At 26.9% G+C, this 18488-nt stretch overlaps 1 protein-coding gene across 4 annotated transcripts in view; it reads right to left on the bottom strand.

Annotated features, from left to right (window-relative positions):
* Nucleotides 1-14089, bottom strand: part of LOC123259167 (putative transcription factor SOX-15) — a 33583-nt gene extending 19494 nt beyond the window's left edge. Inside the window, exons 1-4 of one of the 4 annotated variants that reach the window (XM_044719466.1) lie at nucleotides 13393-14089; nucleotides 13209-13234; nucleotides 11150-11452; nucleotides 1001-1181 (exon numbers count right to left, since the gene is read on the bottom strand). In XM_044719466.1, the coding sequence (XP_044575401.1) occupies nucleotides 1001-1181; nucleotides 11150-11343 (375 nt within the window). In that variant the 5' untranslated portion in view covers nucleotides 11344-11452; nucleotides 13209-13234; nucleotides 13393-14089. Of the gene's footprint in view, nucleotides 1-1000; nucleotides 1182-11149; nucleotides 11453-13208; nucleotides 13360-13392 lie in introns of those variants that run through there. The other 3 variants (XM_044719465.1, XM_044719467.1, XM_044719468.1) reach the window with 3 other exon arrangements.
* Nucleotides 14090-18488: the final 4399 nt, after the last annotated feature.

Consider the following 18488-nt stretch of genomic DNA (forward strand, 5'->3'; position numbering starts at 1 on the left):
ATAATTGATAAAATTTTGCTTTATTAAACAATGAATTTTGTTAAATTGCACTGTATTTTCTTAAATATTGACACTTTTAAAGATATAAGCTCATCGCGATGTTACATTCATCAAGACCTTTCATTTGAGTACCCAGATCAATTTTCATATATTTTTCATATATACATATACATAATATATAAAATATATGAAAAATTGATGTGGGTACTTAAATGAAAGGTCTTGATGAGTGTAACATCGGGATGAGCTTATATCATTAAAAATGTCAATAGTTCACAAGTTACAAGGTCATTTCTTAATTATTGACATTTTTAAAGATATAAGTTCATCCCGATGTTACACTCAACAAGAGCTTTCATTTGAGTACCCACATGCATTTTGATATATTTTTCATATATACATATATATAATATATATAAATATATGAAAAATTGATGTGGGTACTCAAATGAGAGGTCTTGATGTGTAACATCAGGATGAGCTTATATTTTTAAAAATGCCAATAGTTCACAAGATACAAAGTCATTTCTTAATTATCTATCTAGAGATAGAGCATTTTCAAATGAAGCCTAAATACTTATCATCGTAAAATGACTATTGGTTAGAATGATACGAAACATTGAAAAGACACAATTCCAGGTCAAGACTTTTCCAACGATACCAAATTTAACCATAAAAACCCATTTTATCATTTAAATACACTGGCTCCAGAATTTTGCTTATTCTCTTAATATTGCAACTCAATAGTTTTAAATATAATTATTAATGGAATATTTTGATTTTAAAAAAAAAATAATTTAATTTTTTCATTGGAAAAAAACTGTTAAAAATTTAAGAAAAATCAAATTTTATATTACACACTTAAAAATTTATAAATAAAATTTCAAATTTATGTTAAAAAATAGCAAAAGTTGTCCGAAATAATAAAAATTTAACATTTGATGAATAAAAAAAAGAATTGGATAATTTAAAAATAAAAATATAGCCGAAGAAAACTCACAGAGATAATTTGTGGATCCATAGACATAGATCCATCATTTCCATCCATGCTAGAGTCGACATCATAGGTCCGAGTAGCACCAGGATACATGGAATTATGAAGAGCCAAAAGACCCTGGGAGCTCGCGTAATTCATTTGTGGCGGCGGTGTTGCTCCACTGCGGTCATAATTCTCCAGCATTCTATAAATATTACAAAACAAATAAAGTTATTGTTTGTTTATTATTCGCTGACTAATATATTTAAATAAAATAAAGTTATTAAATACGCTTAATTGCAAGTTCGAACAACACCGAGTTGAATAAACGAGTGTATATGTTGAACAAAAATAAAAAAACATTAAGAGAGACGTCAAGTCGTCTTATTTTGTTCTTCGTAAGCCAATACGATCGATTGATCTGTCAACCCCGTTAGGAAAAAGAGTTGATCGACATGAATGAACCATTCAAGGCCATCTAATGGAATTCCCACGATTGTCCTTAAGGCATTATACATTATACAATCAATCGTATAATATCATACAACCACCAGATGTTTCAATCATTTTATACTATATCCAGTACAACCTCATACTTATTCTATCTATTTATTCATTTATTTACAAATATTTGTTTTCATCTGCCGGATAAAAATAAATAAACTTTTTTATCTTTACAAATAATCGCACATGAATAAATAAATTATTTTATTTATACATTTTTTTATTGTTTTAAAATTTTTTACTCAAGTTAAATTTTCAATTTGTGTTTAAATTTTTTTAGAATAATTTTTTTTACAATCCAGCAAAATTTGAACTAAAAAATTTTGTAAAAATCTAAATATTGACATTTTTTAAGACTTTTTTTTATTATCTTATTTTTGGTAAGATTTTCTTTAAGAAAAAAAATGCTTCATTATTTAGAAAAAAATTAATTATAGAAATTTCAAACAAAAATGACTAAAGCGTACCAAGGAAAAAAAGTTTTCTCGAACTAAAAAATTTATAAATAAGACCGAAGTTGTTTTTTTTTCAAGACATAAAAAATTATATTTCATTTTTTTTTTAAACTATTTTCTTAAGTTCAAAAAATTTATTTTAAAGTCAAGAATTTTTTATTATTATGCCAAATTTTGAAGTTTATAATTTAATTTTCTTCAAAAAAATTCTTAAAAAAAAAAAAATTAATTCTTCATTGATAAAATTAAAAAAAAAATATCAAAAATGATAACTGTTATGCGGTAGGTCAAAATCTAGTAAGAAATAATAATAGTAATGGGTTATTAGGTTACAATAGTAGTTATTAATGACACATTTATATATTTGTCGAGTATAATGTTGATGTTAAGCCGCTAGACATAACAAAGAAAATATTCCAACAGGTTTATTAGTCTACAAACTAAAAAAAAAAGTATATATATACAAAACACACACATACACTTATATACTTCTCACGGTAGTGTGTTCTATATAATAGCCATTGTTTGGTTTTAAGTCTGTTAAGGTCTCTTCAGAAGATACTGATGCCCGCAAAAACGTCACGGTATTTTCATTCAATAAAACTCTACTCTACTCTGCTACTGTTACTTCTTGTGCTGTTGTTACATTAGTGATGCTGTAGCTGTTGGTGATGGTCATGGTGTCTTCTCATATATATTATCGAGTTAGTAAAGAGTTACGCGTGCCATTTTTTACTCACTGCTTTTATTATCTCTCTTCTTCATCCTTATATCAGTTCTACGCATGCTTTATGTATAATATAATAGTTTTAATCATTTTTAGCTATCGTGTCATACTTTGCCGTAACTAGATACGCTGCGATAGCTGATAATAAATATATCGACTGACAAATGCCAAAAGGAGGTATTATTGCTTTAAAATTTGGTTTTTTACCAAAAGGGCAGATAAAAAAAATTTTTTGAAGGACTGATGCCTAAAATAAGTATCAAGATTATTTTTCTAAGCCAAAAGATTGCATAAAAATTTATTTTTTGTTACAAAACGTTTAAAAAAAAGCTCTACAGAGATGAAACTAGATAAAAATAATACTAAAAGATATAAAAATTAACTGTAAGAAGAATTTCTGACGCTAAATTACAAAATTTTAGAATCCTTAATGTCAAAATAGCGTAAATTTTTAGACATAGGTCCTTTTAGCTTTGGAAAAATTTTAAATTTAAAATATATTTGCAATAAGATTGGCAAAAAAAATTATTTTCTACACCCTTTTGGCATTTGCCACAGAAGAGTGGGGAGCAAAAAAGGGGTGTTAGAAGTTCTATCGAGGAATCGGTTAAATAATTGCGAGTAGTTTATTGTTATGGCCGCGTAAATTGAAGTAGGTGATAATGGGCTGTAAGACGTGTAATGATACAATACACTATAATGGATAATGTATAATGTATTTAATGTGCGTGTGTGTTATTGGTACTTTAGTGTGACGAATTAATTTGTCTGTTTGTAAACCGGGGTTTTTAGCGTGTAGGACATTGTGTGGGTCGTTGTGCTTTCGACTTATTTACCAGCTAGTACTTGTACGTCGATTTATTTTATTAGACTTGTGCGTTAATTGATTGCTTTATTAGCTTTAATTGCGTAACTCTGATATTTTTTTTTTAATTTTATGAATTATTTCTATGGTTTTCTCCAACATTTTTTTCCAAAAAATTTTTTCCAACAACTTTTACACTTTTTTTTTCTCAGTACAAATGTCATCATTTTTTTTTCAATCTAAAAATTTTAGATTAAAATTTTTCTTTTATTAATTAAAAAAAAAAATCATAATTTTTGTCTTGATTTTTATAAAAATAATTGTAATTTAAAATAGAAAAAAAAATATTAACTAATTAACCAACGACCTCTATTATCTCCAAAAACAGCCTGCACAATTCAAAATCCAGGAAAAAATTGTTGCTCCAAAAAAACCCCAGTAATAAATAATGAAATAAAAATCTGATGAAACAATAATTAATGGCTAGAAGCCGATCCTGATTTATAGGGTCGATCTTTGATTTCGAAAGGTGATGGGATATGTGTTGGGATGATGTGTTTATACGTAAATAAAAAAAAAAAAAAAAATAGGCAAACAGATGGTACACACCCAGAGTCCTGGATGGATGAGTGCCCGAACAGAGTGTGTACGTAACCGCAGCAGGAACTGTAATTTCATAGTGTATAACACATAACATAGGCCCCTGATTAAACTTTTAAATCGAATGACCAACGCGGTTCAGTTGGTAAGCGGAAGTTACGACCCGGCCGCTCACCTCTGCACTACTAACGCTCCGACGGCGACGTAGCTTCTTCCTACACTATCACACTATCTCATAAAATATATATATATATATATATATATATATATATATATATGAAAACGATACACATCGTAAATCTGTTATATATTATGTATGTTTATAATTTTGTTGAAATTTAGAGAAACCGAGTAGAGACTAACACCAAGAAAGCACATCCTTCAAAGCTTTACCTTTGATCTACTCTACTCGACTGATTTTTACAGTCTCAGTCTTACACGCTCGCCACACCGGAACGGACTAATAATCGTTGACCCCAGCAATCTGGATAATCGAGATACTGTCTTCATTTCCTCCTGCGTACACGTCGACCTACTCCTTGTTTTATTTTTTATGTTTCAAAGATTCTTATCTTGAGATCTTGAATATTTAACCCAAAATCCGAAACAAAAAATTATTTTTCTTGAAACTTTTTTATCGAGGTCGCGAGAAAATTTTTTATTAATAAAATTATTAGATATATGGGAGTGAAGTGGACATATTCATAAATATTAAAGCTCAGGTCAATGACTGGTGATTTTTTTTTTGAATTTTTAATTAATATATTTTAATTACTTGTTTTTTATTCATTTATGTTTGATTTTAGAGACACGGTAGTGGCTTGAGCCAAGGGTTCTTCTTTCTTCAAATTAAAGAGGATGAATTACTCGGTTATGTTGAAAAATTTGGAAATTTATTTTGATACTGAAGTTGACGGTTTTGTAAACAAATTATTGTAAAAATGAAATTTATATATACACTGAGAAAAATAATTGAAGAGAAATATTTTTTAACTCAAAAACTTTTTTCTTGAATCGAATTTTTTTTTCAGGGCAGAAATTTAACAAATTGTAAACAGAAAGAAAAATTTCTTGACTGGAGAACAAAATTCTTGGCTCAAGAAAATTTTCGGGTGCCTAAAGGAAGACCAAAGTTGTGTTGGCTGAAGTAAAAATTTTTCTTGCAATTCTATTCTTGGTGGAAGTAATTTTTTCTTAATTCAAATTATCATAAATACTTGATACAATAAATTTTTATATTTGATCAAGATTTTTAGATACTTTAAGGAAGCAGCGCCACCTACTTCAGCTGAGAAAAAATTTTCTCACCTTGAGAAAATTTTTCTCTTGAATATTTGATACCCAATTTATATTATTTTAGCGTGCAATTATACATATTGAATGAAAAAAAATGATTCAATATTATTTGATCTTCCCATTTGACATGTTAATCAATAAAAATATTAATGAAAATTTACTTCTACCTTTATATTTAATTTTTTGGAGCAAGAGAGAAAGAAATTTTCTCAAGACAAGAAAATTTACTTCTATTAAGAACTAAATTCTTTGGAGCAAGAGGCTGAATTTTCTCAAAACAACAAGATTTTCTTGACTTAAATAAATTTTTTTAGATCAAGATACGTATTTCTTGAATCAAGAAAATTAATTTTGTTGGGATAAGTGAAATTTCTTGTCAAAAAAAAAAATTTTTTTCTCAAGAAAATACTTAAGAAGAAAAATATTTTCTTAGCTCAAGTGAACTTTTTTTTCTGTGTTCCTCTTTCTTTAAATCAAAGGGGATGAATTACTCGGTTATATTGAAAAATATGGAAGTTTTGATCCTAAAGTTGGCGGTTTTGTAAACAAATTATTGTAAAAATAAAGTTTAAATAAAATTTATATACACACTGAAAAAAATAATTGAAGAAAAATATTTTTTAATTCAAGAACTTTTTTCTTGAATTTAATTTTTTTTTCAGCGTAAAAATTTCACAGTGTTCTCTGAATTTATAATTATTATTAATTAGAAGTAAAAATTGTAATAATTTTAAATAGAGTAAAAAATAAAAAACTAGTTCAATGAAAAGACAATAATTAAATAATTAAAAGTGGATAATAATCGAAATTAAGAGCAGAGATTGAGATGAAGATGAGGATGGGTTAGTTCGCGCATCACCGGTGCAACTGTCACCGCGGAGAACAATGGCCAGTGATTTATAAAAAGGCGTCGAAACGGTAACGGCAAACGTAAGCGTAAATTCCATAATAAACCGAAAACAATGGTTGTGGGAATTGATACGAGAACGGGACGTTTAGCGTTTTATAACGGAAGCCTTTCGTTGCCACCATCGCCCGTTTGTGTTCATCTACCTATATTAGTGCACTACTAGTTGTAGTTATAGTTATAAGTCACTATACATTAGAGAATACGAAGGCGTTATATTAGTTGGATCGTCGCAATTCAAAACCTGATCGCATGTACCCAGGATAAGGACTCGGATGTTGCTATTACATTGTACGACGGATAACTTAATATTTAAGTAAGTAATGGCCCGAGATACGGATAGAAATAGATATAAACTTACACATCTACACTGAATATATTCATCGGCTCAAATGGGATGAAAAATGCCACCTACTACAGATATACATCATCCAGCTCCGGAAACGAGGCAATTTCTACCGGATGGTACTTTCCAAATAATTCGACTTTTAAAGTACATTTACTTTTTTCGTTTAAATACTTTACTTATTATTATACTACGTGTCGTTTCATTAAAATTGCTTTCTTTTATTGGTTCAGAAAATTTCTGTTTATTTTTATTTTTTTAAGAATCGCTTGATTGATTTCGAAGAATTATTTATTGAAAATTAATGACGACAATAAAAATTTTCCGTGAAAGAAAATTGGGACACTTTTAAGTGAGTGACTAATGCACGATGTTTATTTTATTCAACATGACGAATTTGAATAAATATTTTGGAGAGTTAATGCGTCAGTTTTTGGTTTTGGGGTCAAAATAATAATACAATAAGTGATAAATAAATTTTTAAGTAACTGATGAATCAATATAAGTTACGTCGACTTGAGAAATTAATTTTATATTAATTGTAATTGTTGAAAAATAATTCTTTGATTTTTATTCAATTTTAAAACTTTAAATTTTTTATTTAATAAATTTATGTAAAATATAAAATTTATTTAAAATTAAATAAAAAATTTTTTTATCAAAACATTATTTATAACAAATCTTTTTAATTATTAAAAAATGATTTCTTGATTTTTATTCAAATTTAAAACTTTAAATTTTTTATTTAATAAATATATGTAAAGTATAAAATTTTTAAAAAATTAAATTATAAAAAATTTTTATACCGAATTTTTTTATCAAACCATTATTTATAACAAATCTTTTTAATTATTAAAAAATGATTCCTTGATTTTTATTCAAATTTTTTATTTAATAAATTTATGTAAAATATAAAATTTATTTTAAATTAATTAAAAATTTTTATACCGAATTTTTTTATCAAAAAATTATTAATAACTTATTTTTCTAATTATTAAAATAATAATATAAATTTATAAACAAAAATATGAGTTCATCGAATGAATAATAAATATGAAAATTTAGTACACAATAATTATGATCAATACAATTGTTATTAAGCTCATCTTTAATGTCAAAGCCTTCTTAGAAAATTAACAAACTCGATTAGCAGTGTTTATCTTCGAAGAATTACTTCGTAGGCTTGCCGACACATTACAGTGCTAGCATGTCGATCGATTATGGTTTGTATTACACCAGTGTTTAATGTTTTCAAAGTCTCCTCATTTGCCAATAAATTTTTTAATATAAATATAAAATACAAAATAAATATTAATAAAAAAAAAAATGGTAGTGCGAGGGTAAGAATAATAAAATTGCACAGATCTTGATCAACTTATATCAGAAACTTTGTGTTTTAACACGCAGAATTAAATTTCAAACCTCACCGACGATCGGTCAGAGCCTGGACATTTAATATCTCGGACAAATCACGCTCGTTTTGTGTTTCTTCTCCGAATGCCGTAAATTCACTCGGGTGAAAAATTAGCGCACTAAATTACCGGGCGATATAATAGAATAATAATTATAATTATCCATTTTTTTTTGCTTAAAAGACCAGACTAAAATTTGTAGACTACGTATAAAAGAGTGAAAGTTTTAAAGTGAGAATTCAAAATTTGTGGGAACATGACCGATGTCAGATAGACCGATTGACGATTAGCGATTACCGATTACTGATTACACTAACCAAATACATGGTTACGCCTCTACAATTTACCTGATCGTTCTTTCCCCTAATAATCGAACTAATAACAGGATTTACCAGGACCTCCTCCAGCGAATCATATACTTATCCCCCCAATTTACCTTACCATTATTAATATGTATACAAGAAGATATCTCTACCTTATTTATTTAAAAAGGAATAGCAAAATAATAATTGAATAAATAAATACTGACACGACAGTTCTTTATCGAACATTTTTAACACATGCTTTTTATATTTTTAATTTTATTATCGCTATTATTTATTTTTTTGTAACTTAATAAATATACTGATAGGATTTGTTTATAATTAAAAATATTTAACAAATCATTTATTACAGACCACTTTTTAATCCTTAATAAATATTTGGGATGTAAGGGCGTTGAGTTATTTAGTGAAGTAAACGAAGATATACAATTGTAATTTTTATTTAAATATATTTAATTGCTAATACACGCGTGTACTTAAAACGAGGTGAAGTTACAATTATGCGATACGAAGCTTAGGGGTCACTCGGTCGAACTGAAAATTTTCAAGTGTCCATCTCGGTCTCCGACCTCTCCTGGGGTAGGGGGTACTCGATGGAAGTATATAGAAAATATATTAAGGGTAGGAGTACTTAGTTTGTACGTAAGTATGGAAAATTGATATACGTAGGTACATGTACAGGAAAGATTCTCTAGGTACACACAAATTATAGAATTGATATACGTACACGTATAAAAATGATTTTGTTGAAATAACAAAAGACGGGATAACTGAAAAATATGTTCTGGTAACAAATGAGTTTAGTTATACACTGATAAAAGGATTTGTTTATAGTTAAAAATATTTGTTAATATTTAACAAATCATTTATTAGAGACCACTTTTCAGTCCTTAACAAATATTTCTTAGTATTTAAAAAGATTTATTAATATTTAATAAATGAATATCAGATTTATTAAATACAAACAAATCATTTTAAATACTAAGAAATATTTGTTTGATACTAAAAAATGGTCTCTAATAAATGATTTGTTAACTATTAACAAATATTTTTTTAATACAAATAAATCCTTCTATCAGTGTAGTAACAATCCCATTAATCGCATTAACAAAATGTTTCAAGTTGTACTGACAAACCAGTCTGTTAAATGACCAAATCAATTTGTTAACAATATTGTCCTAATGAAATAATTTTATTGCAATAACAAAACTAATTTGTTGCTAAAATATTTTCTAAATCAGATATCACTGATTATATCATATTTTTAAATTATGGATTCTTATAAAATTTAATGTAACATTTATTTGTTATTTTAATAGAATAATTTTGCTGTTTCAACAAAAAAATTTGTTATACCAACTAAATTATTTTGGCGAATCTACTTAAAGATTTTGCTATAGTAACCAAATTGTTTTGTTGTTATAACAAATCAATAACTTGCTATAACCTAAATTTTGTTATTTCAACATATAATTTGTTATCCCTATGTTAACAAATGCATTTGTTACTAGAACATATCTTAGGTTATTTTAACAAAATTTTTTTCTGCGTGTAGATACATGTACATGATAGATTCTCAAATTATAGAAAAGTAGAAGTATTTTAGTTAAAAGAGATAGATAGAGACAGAGAGAGAAATAGATATATAGGTATAGGTAGAGAGAGCAATTAGTGAAGTCTTGGGTCCGGTCGCTGGCCAGGCGACAAGAGTTTTTAATCCCTTAATTGCTCTTTAGAAAAAGGTATGTTATTGAGAATATTTTGTGGAAATATTTGGGAAAAATCCTTAAGCTTCTTATCGACTAATTTTAAATATTATTAATCCTATTAGAATAAATTTTATTAGGGTCTCGTCAGCTGCAAATGTGAATTTTATTACTTGCAATACAATTACAATAAAATAAAATTTCCCAAAAATGCTCTTGCAGCAGACGAGATTCTATCAGTTGTTCGGCATCACCAAGTAAATTATAATCTGGTATAATTTATGGTGATGCGACACAACTAAGACTTTTCTAACACAATACTTAATATCGTTGTAGAAAAACTTCAACTTAAATAATAACTATATTAATTAACTATTATTAATAAATAATAATAATAAAAATTAAATAGTGATAATAAACATAAATGATAATAATAATAATTAAATAATATCACTAATTATAAATAATGATAATTAAATAATTATATATTATTTAATAATAATAATTATAAATAATAATAAATAATTAAAAATAATAATAATTAAACTACCCGGGAGTGGGTGGAAGATATGACCCCCACAAATATATTTTAGTATTTAAAAATATTTATTAATATTTAATAAATGAATATCAGATTTATTAAATACAAACAAATCATTTTAAATACTAAGAAATATTTATTTAATACTAAAAAGTCATCTCTAATTCGGCTGCCCAATTTTAAAACACAGTAACTGCAAAATTTTTATACCTAATTTTTTTTTAATATTGCTGAATTTTTTATAACTTTAAAACCTTAATTTAAAGTATTTTTTCTTAAAAATATTTATATTCAAGTATTTTCTATTCATAAATCAAATTTTTCATCAATTTGGCAGGCAAACTTATTTTTAATAAGAAAAATTTTAAAATTTTAGTTATTGTGTTTTGAAATTGGGTAGCCGTAATAAATGATTTGTTAAATATTAATAAATAACTATAAAAACTAAATTATTTTTTATTGAAAAAAAAATTTTTTTAAATGGCTTTAAAAATAAAATTAAAAATTCCCTTTATTTTTTAATCATTTAAGAAATGAAAAAAAAAACTTACGTATAGTGCGAATAGGACGGACTTGTTTGCTCAACGTGTTGATTATTAGATAAACCGTGTATCCCACCAGACTGATCCTTATTCGGGGACGAATTTTGGGCTCCTGCAGCTCCAGCTGAGGACGAGGCTGGTGAAGGTACAGCTTGATGATAACGCTGGCACATTTCGGCCAAATTCCACCCATGAGTATCCATATATCCAAGGAACTTCTTTCAGTGGCGCGCCATCCATTTCACCACACGTAATTAGCACCATCCACCATCCATCCGTACCCACTCCGTCAGTTTTCAATGACAGTACTGCCTGCACAGAAAAAAAAATTTTCTTGAATCAAGTCTATAATTTTGAAGAACATCTTCTTAATTTGAGTAAAAAAATTCTTAAACTAAGAAATTTTTACTTGGCTCACTGATAAGATTTGTTTATAGTTAAAAATATTCATTAATATTTAACAAATCATTTATTAGAGACCATTTTTTAGTCCTTAATAAATATTTCGTAGTATTTAAAAAGATTTATTAATATTTAATAAATGAATATCAGATTTATTAAATACAAACAAATCATTTTAAATACTAACAAATACTAAAAAGTGGTCTCTAATAAATGACGTAAACTGTTAATAAATATTTTTTAATACAAATAAATCATTCTATCAGTGCTTAACTAAATTTTATTTGATTCAAGAATTTTTCGTCTTAATTAAAGACAATTACCTTCTTAAAAATTATTTTCTTGGTTCAGAATTTTCCTCTCTAATCAAGTTAATTTTTTTTTCAGTGTGGATCAAAAATTAGGGAACAAAATTTAATTGTCAATTTATTTGATTTTAGCAATTATTTATCTATGTGTACAGACAAACTGGTAATGGAACATTACGTTAAATAATAACATAGATCGAGATGACTATCGACTTCTGAATTGGACATTTAAAGTTACTATAATATAACGGGCCGAAGAAAATTGATTATTGATCCAGCATCTGGTACTCACGGGTATACCGTCAGTTCAAACATTATAAGCAACCTCTTCTATCCTCAGATAGTCAATATATATGTAATAGTTTCAGCGTAATGCAGGGTTCAATATTAGATTATGTCTTGAGAAATTTTATAATTTCATACAACCTAATGTTAGTTTTTATTATCTAATTATATTTATTAATAAATATTTATAACTTAAAAAATCATGAAAAAAAATAAAAACGAAGTTTTAAAACCAATTTAATTAATTGTCTGTTATTTACGACAAAATCAGGTTAAATGTCAGTCTAAGTTTTCCAACTCGTATTATTTTAATTATCACTTTGTCATGCATTACATCTTTTTCAACCAATATGGAATATCAAAAAAACTAATAACAGATACTAAATTATAATTTTGCAATTATTTAAACAAGTAAATTAATATTGCGATGAGTTAGCTGCTAACTGATGTAAAACTTTTATTGTATTAATTCTTCTTCGTCTTACTGTCATTATTATTGTTATTATTTTTTTATTAATATTATTTTTATTCCGAGTAGTGCTATGTGACACCTTGACACCAGACATTCTTTATGTATATACTACCATCATTTTTTATTGTAATGAGTAATGACAATCACATTTGATATGTACATCGATTTTTATTATCGAATTAAATAAAAACTTATTATTTATTTCTCTGATTTTTATCTATTTTTTCTTTAATAATAATATTATTGTTAAAAATTTACCAAAAATAAATTCAATAATTTAGAATCTTTTTGTACTTTTAAAAAATGTTTAATGTAATTAAAAAAAATATTTTTTCCTTCAGAAAATTTTTAATTAATTTTCTTAATTAAAAAAAATTTGTAATTTATTTAATAAAAATTCCCGAGCCGTCTTACGTCGATTCTACTATCAAAAAATGTACTCCCGCAACTCACGTGTGTCCGTCTTATTAACCAGAATCTCAAGCTCATTATTTGCGTCTGAACGCGCATTAACTGACGTCGTCTTTCCTATTTAATGATCTAGCCATTAAACATTAAAAAAATAAATAAATACAATCCAGCATAATAAAAAAAAAATTACCTTTAATATTTTTCCTCATTCATTCCCTTAAAAGTAAAATCCACTGTCAAATAATACTCCTTCAATTTTAAATTAAAACTTGTTAATATTCACTCACTTCCAATAAAGAAAAAATTTATAATTTTCAATTAAATAATAATATTTTTATAAATAATAATAATAATAAATTAATTAATTAATTTACCACTGAATTCTCAGACACTATTTTGTGATGTAAAATAAATTACCACTATGAATCACAACTAGGGATTACACAACACGTGATTTGATTGACAGTCCAAGCTGGAAATATTTTTTAAATTTGAATTTTTTTCGACACAATCAATTGCTAATTTGAGTCTTTAATTATTTCGGTAAGTAAATCGACTTTTTTTGGGTTGTAATACTATAAGACACTCATCCAGGCGTGTTAAATCTCGGCGGAAATGTCAAACGACGTCGATACACCCGCGACAAAATGTACCGTCGGTTGTGTGGGAGTGTGACATAATAACGTGTGTCTGTGGCGATCGGGTAGGCGATCAGTGAGTCAAAAATTTTTTTATTTAATTATCGGGGCTTGAGATTAATCATTCATCGCTCCTCGGATAAAACTCATTAGTTTAGATGGAAAAAAAAAATTTATAAGTCTGATAAAAATTGAAAATTTAAATTAACGATCACTGCACTTTTATAAAATTTTATCAATTTAATTATGATTGTGATTAATGAGCAATCATTTATTAAAAATTATTTTACACTAATTTTCGAACAAGAAAAATTTTTTTTATTCAAAGAATTAATTGTTTAGTCACTGTTTTGATTACTGGTTCGACGTAAATATTGTAGAGTGTTAAGAGTTGAAGAAGTTAAGGCCGTCCGTCATCGAGGAGGCGCCCGTCGCGACTGCGCGCCACTCGGGCGCGAAATCAGCCGCAGGACGATGCAACAAAAGAAAGAGTGATAGAGGAGAGAGTAGAGGGAGACGAGATCTACCGCGCACCCACGATATGTGTGTAATGGTATTAAAAGGCCGAGTACTGAACGGATCAAGGGTCTTACTTTTGAGCTACACTTTTTTGGTAATTTTTAGAGTATCTAGCAAACATTAAAAAAAAAAAATGATTGAAAATCGGAAGATAGTTACGATAAATTGTTAGAAATTTTTTTTGTAAGTTCAGAGTTTGAATTCTGGGTTAAATATTGATTCGGAAAAATTAGTGACTTTTTTTGATGCAGATTTAATTTTCTATAAAATAGGTTCTGATCAATTTCTTCCTACACAGAAATAGTATATTACACACCTAGGGAAGTAAAGTAAGAAATGTCTCAGATCACATGTAATTGTTGGCCGAGGCGAAGCCGAGGTCAACAAACATGTGATCTGAGGCTTTCTTATTTACTTCCCGAGGAGTGTATACTATTTTTTTGTCCGACGAAGGCGGAAAGCGGCAACTTAGTTTAGCGCAGCGGGACGAAAGTTGCCACTTTCCGCCCGGAGGGCAAAAAAAAAGGTATTGAGCCAAGAAAATATTTTTCTTTCTAATAATTTTTTTGAGCAAAAAAAAATTTTTTTTGACAAGAAATTCACTTATTCCAACAAAATTAAGTCTCTTGCTTTAAAAAATACGTATCTTGATCTAAAAAAATTTATTTGAGTCAAGAAAATCTTGTTTTGAGAAAATTCAGCCTTTTGCTCCAAAAAATTTAGTTCTTGATAGAAGTAAATTTTCTTGTCTTGAGAAAATTTTTTTCTTGCTCCAAACAATTAAATATAAAGATAGAAGTAAATTTTCATTAATATTTTTATTGATTAACATGTCAAATGGGAACACTGAGAGAAAAATATGGTCAACTGAACTAGGAAAATCTAGTTAAATAGTATCACCACTATTTAATTGCAGTTCTTGTACCTAACATTATTTATTATATTGAACCTCAGTAGATAGTTACTTAAACTATTTTCAGTTAAATATCAGCTTAATAGCCATCTTGATTAAGTTTAACTCAGAAAACAGAAAAAATAATTCAGATAGCTTGGACCGGGAATCGAACTCGGATCTTTTGGTTACGCACTAAGGGCTCTTCCAGTTTAGCTATCTGAGAAAAAAAACCGTCCGTAAAAACCGGTCCGTAAAACCGTCCGTAAAAACCTTTCAGTCACCTAATAACTTTTTGTTTAACGCGATAACAAAAACATATTTATTAAAATATAGTCGATATAACTATTTATCAATAGTTACTTAAACTAATGCATAGTTTAAGTAACTACAAAAAAAAAGTTCAGAAAACTATATTTTCATAATTGTGATGTTATAATTCAGTTAACTATGCACTTTTCTCTCAGTGAAGATCAAATAATATTGAATCATTTTTTTTCATTCAATATGTATGATTGTACGCTAAAATAATATAAAATGGGTATCAAATATTCAAGAGAAAAATTTTCTCAAGGTGAGAAAATTTTTTTCTTAGCTGTATTAAGTGGCGCCGCTTCCCTAAAGTATCTAAAAATCTTGATCAAATATAAAAATTTATTGTATCAAGTATTTATGATAATTTGAATTAAGAAAAAATTACCTCCACCAAGAATAGAATTTTAAAAAAAATTTTTACTTCGGCCAACACAACTTCGGTCTTCCTTCAGGCACCCGAAAATTTTATTGAGCCAAGAATTTTGTTCAAGAAATTTTTCTTTCTGTGTAGTTTGCGCCTTTTAGATGTAATTTTAATTTCAAATTCTTTGAAAACTTTCTTGTAATTAAAGAACATTTCAATTGTTTGTACACAGAAAAAAATATTAACTTGAATCAAGAGAAAAATTCTTAAACCAAGAAAATAATTTTGAAAAGTTTTATTGTCTTGGATCAAGACAAAAAATTCTTGAATCAAGTAAAATTTACTTAAACCAAGAAAAATTTCTTAGTTTAAGAATTTTTCTACTCAAATCAAGAAGATAAAATTCTTCAAAATTATTTACTTGATTCAAGTAAACTTTTTTTTCTGTGTATAAATTTGAAGTTGAAATTCTAAGCTAAAAAATAAAGATACGAAAAAATTGTAAAGGATTTTTTTGATAAGAAATTTAATTTTCTATAAAAAAGGTCTCTATAAATTTTTTTACCTTCCTTCTCTTAGACATAATTTTAAGTTAAAGTTTTTTAGAAACTTTTCTGTAATATTCCAACAAAAACATTTCAAGTTATAAGAATGAAAAATTTATAGAAAATTGTAAAAGTTTTTCCACAATAAGTGTGAGATACTGTAATTTATATTTATTATTCTAACTTGTTTGTTTATAAACATAATTAATATTAACTATAAGAGTGTAAGGATAGTATTTGTACTGACATGGGAATCATATGAGTTTCATATGATATTAAACATAAAATATAACATTAAAAAAAATTCAAGAGGTTATGGGGAATTTTGGAACGCCTTAGGTCTATCCTTAGGTCGCCGTTAACATTACATAATTACAAGCGTAGGAAGCGGATCGATTAGCACACGAAGAGAAAGGCCGTCTCCTAGTGAACAGTACAGCGTAGTGTGTATCGTAGAGCATTGTACATAGCAGATAGCCGTGTTATGTTTAGCTGTGGATAGGAGTAGAGTAGACCATACAATACAATATAATAATATGTATATAATGTAAGAAGAGTTGATATAAGTGTGAGATGGAGCAAGAAGTGTGTGGTGGATTGGCCGAAGGCTTATATGAATCACCGCGGGGGTCTTTAGACCAAGCCGAGATAGGATAGATACCCTCTTTCATTTCGTTTGATACAACTAGCTCTATATCTGTACTTTTATTTCAGCTGTACTGTTTATGTGTTACTGGGCTCGGTAACGAGGCTGGAGCGTGCTCTCCAAACCGAGAAATCGATGACTTTTGATATTAATCATCTTAATTGTATTACTACTTAGAAATCATGTTTTTTTTTTTTAAACATGTGCTAAGAAAATTAAAAAAAAATTCTATTTATAGTTTTTGAAAATTTTGAATTTTAAAATTAAAAAAAATTTTTTTTTGTCAAAAAATATAAAACTCAAGTCAAAAAATTGATTAACTTTTATTTTTCTTTAATAAATAAATTAGTTCAAAAAAAAATTTTTTTAATTAAATTTTTATACAGGAAAAATAAATTTATCATAAGAGAATTTATATCTCAAAAAAATATTTTGGAAAAGAAAAATTCTCGTGACTAAAGTTTGATTGAAGAAAAAAAATTTCTTTAAAATTTTGAGATGTTTTTTTGTAACATAAATTATTTTAAAAGCTTTAAATTATTAATTACTAGTTTAAAAATAAATATTCTAAAATTATGAAGTTGCTAATCGATGACTTTTGGTATTAATCATCTTAATTGTGTTACTACTTAGAAATCATGTTTATTTTTTTTTATTTAACATGTGCTAAGAAAATTTTTAAAAAATTCCATTTATAATTTTTGAAAATTTTCAATTTTAGAATTAAAAAAAGTTTTTTTTTTGTCAAAAAATATAAAACTCAAGTCAAAAAATTGACTAACTTTTATTTTTCTTAATAAATAAATTAGTGCAAAGAAATTGTTTTTTAATTCAATTTTTATTCAAGAAAAATAAATTCATCATAAGAGAATTTTTTTGACTCAAAAAAAATATTTTAAAAAACAAAAATTCTTGTGACTAAAATTTGATTAAAGAAAAACAATTTCTTTAAAATTTTGAGATGTTTTTTTTGTATCATAAATTATTTTAAAAGCTTTAAATTATTAATTAATACTTAAAAAATGAATATTCTAAAGTTATGAAGTTGCTAATTGAAATGTCAGCGATAAAAAATGAATAAATTATACAGAACATAAATAAATAGCAAGTGAATAATGAAATTAGATATCTTTATCAAAACAACAGGGTATGAAATGCATCGCCGATGATAATAGTTCTCAAGCAAAGTTATTTTTCAGCATTATCCATTTAGTAATTACACAAATTACATTAAACAACATTTCTTCGGTTTAACGCTTCGTTAAAGTTTTACGCTTCCTTTAATAGCGCTCCAGTTCTGCCGATTTTATTTTCCTAGCCTCAACGATATTGTATCGGGTTAAGTAGCTCGGGTGAAAAATAACCGAGGGAGGCTCGGAGGGGGTGGGATTCTCGTAAAAAATATGTAAATAAATAAAAAAGAGAGTTGTAAATAATTTTATCGTATGTATATGGAGTTTATCTTCATTCATATCGAATTTTGTCGGTCTTTCTGTAACGAACCATGAAACTACGCCGGTTGTACAAGCTAATGGATACCAGTGTACCGAG

The sequence above is a fragment of the Cotesia glomerata genome, linkage group LG2, assembly GCF_020080835.1.
Source record: "Cotesia glomerata isolate CgM1 linkage group LG2, MPM_Cglom_v2.3, whole genome shotgun sequence".
In the NCBI taxonomy this organism is placed as follows: domain Eukaryota; kingdom Metazoa; phylum Arthropoda; class Insecta; order Hymenoptera; family Braconidae; genus Cotesia; species Cotesia glomerata.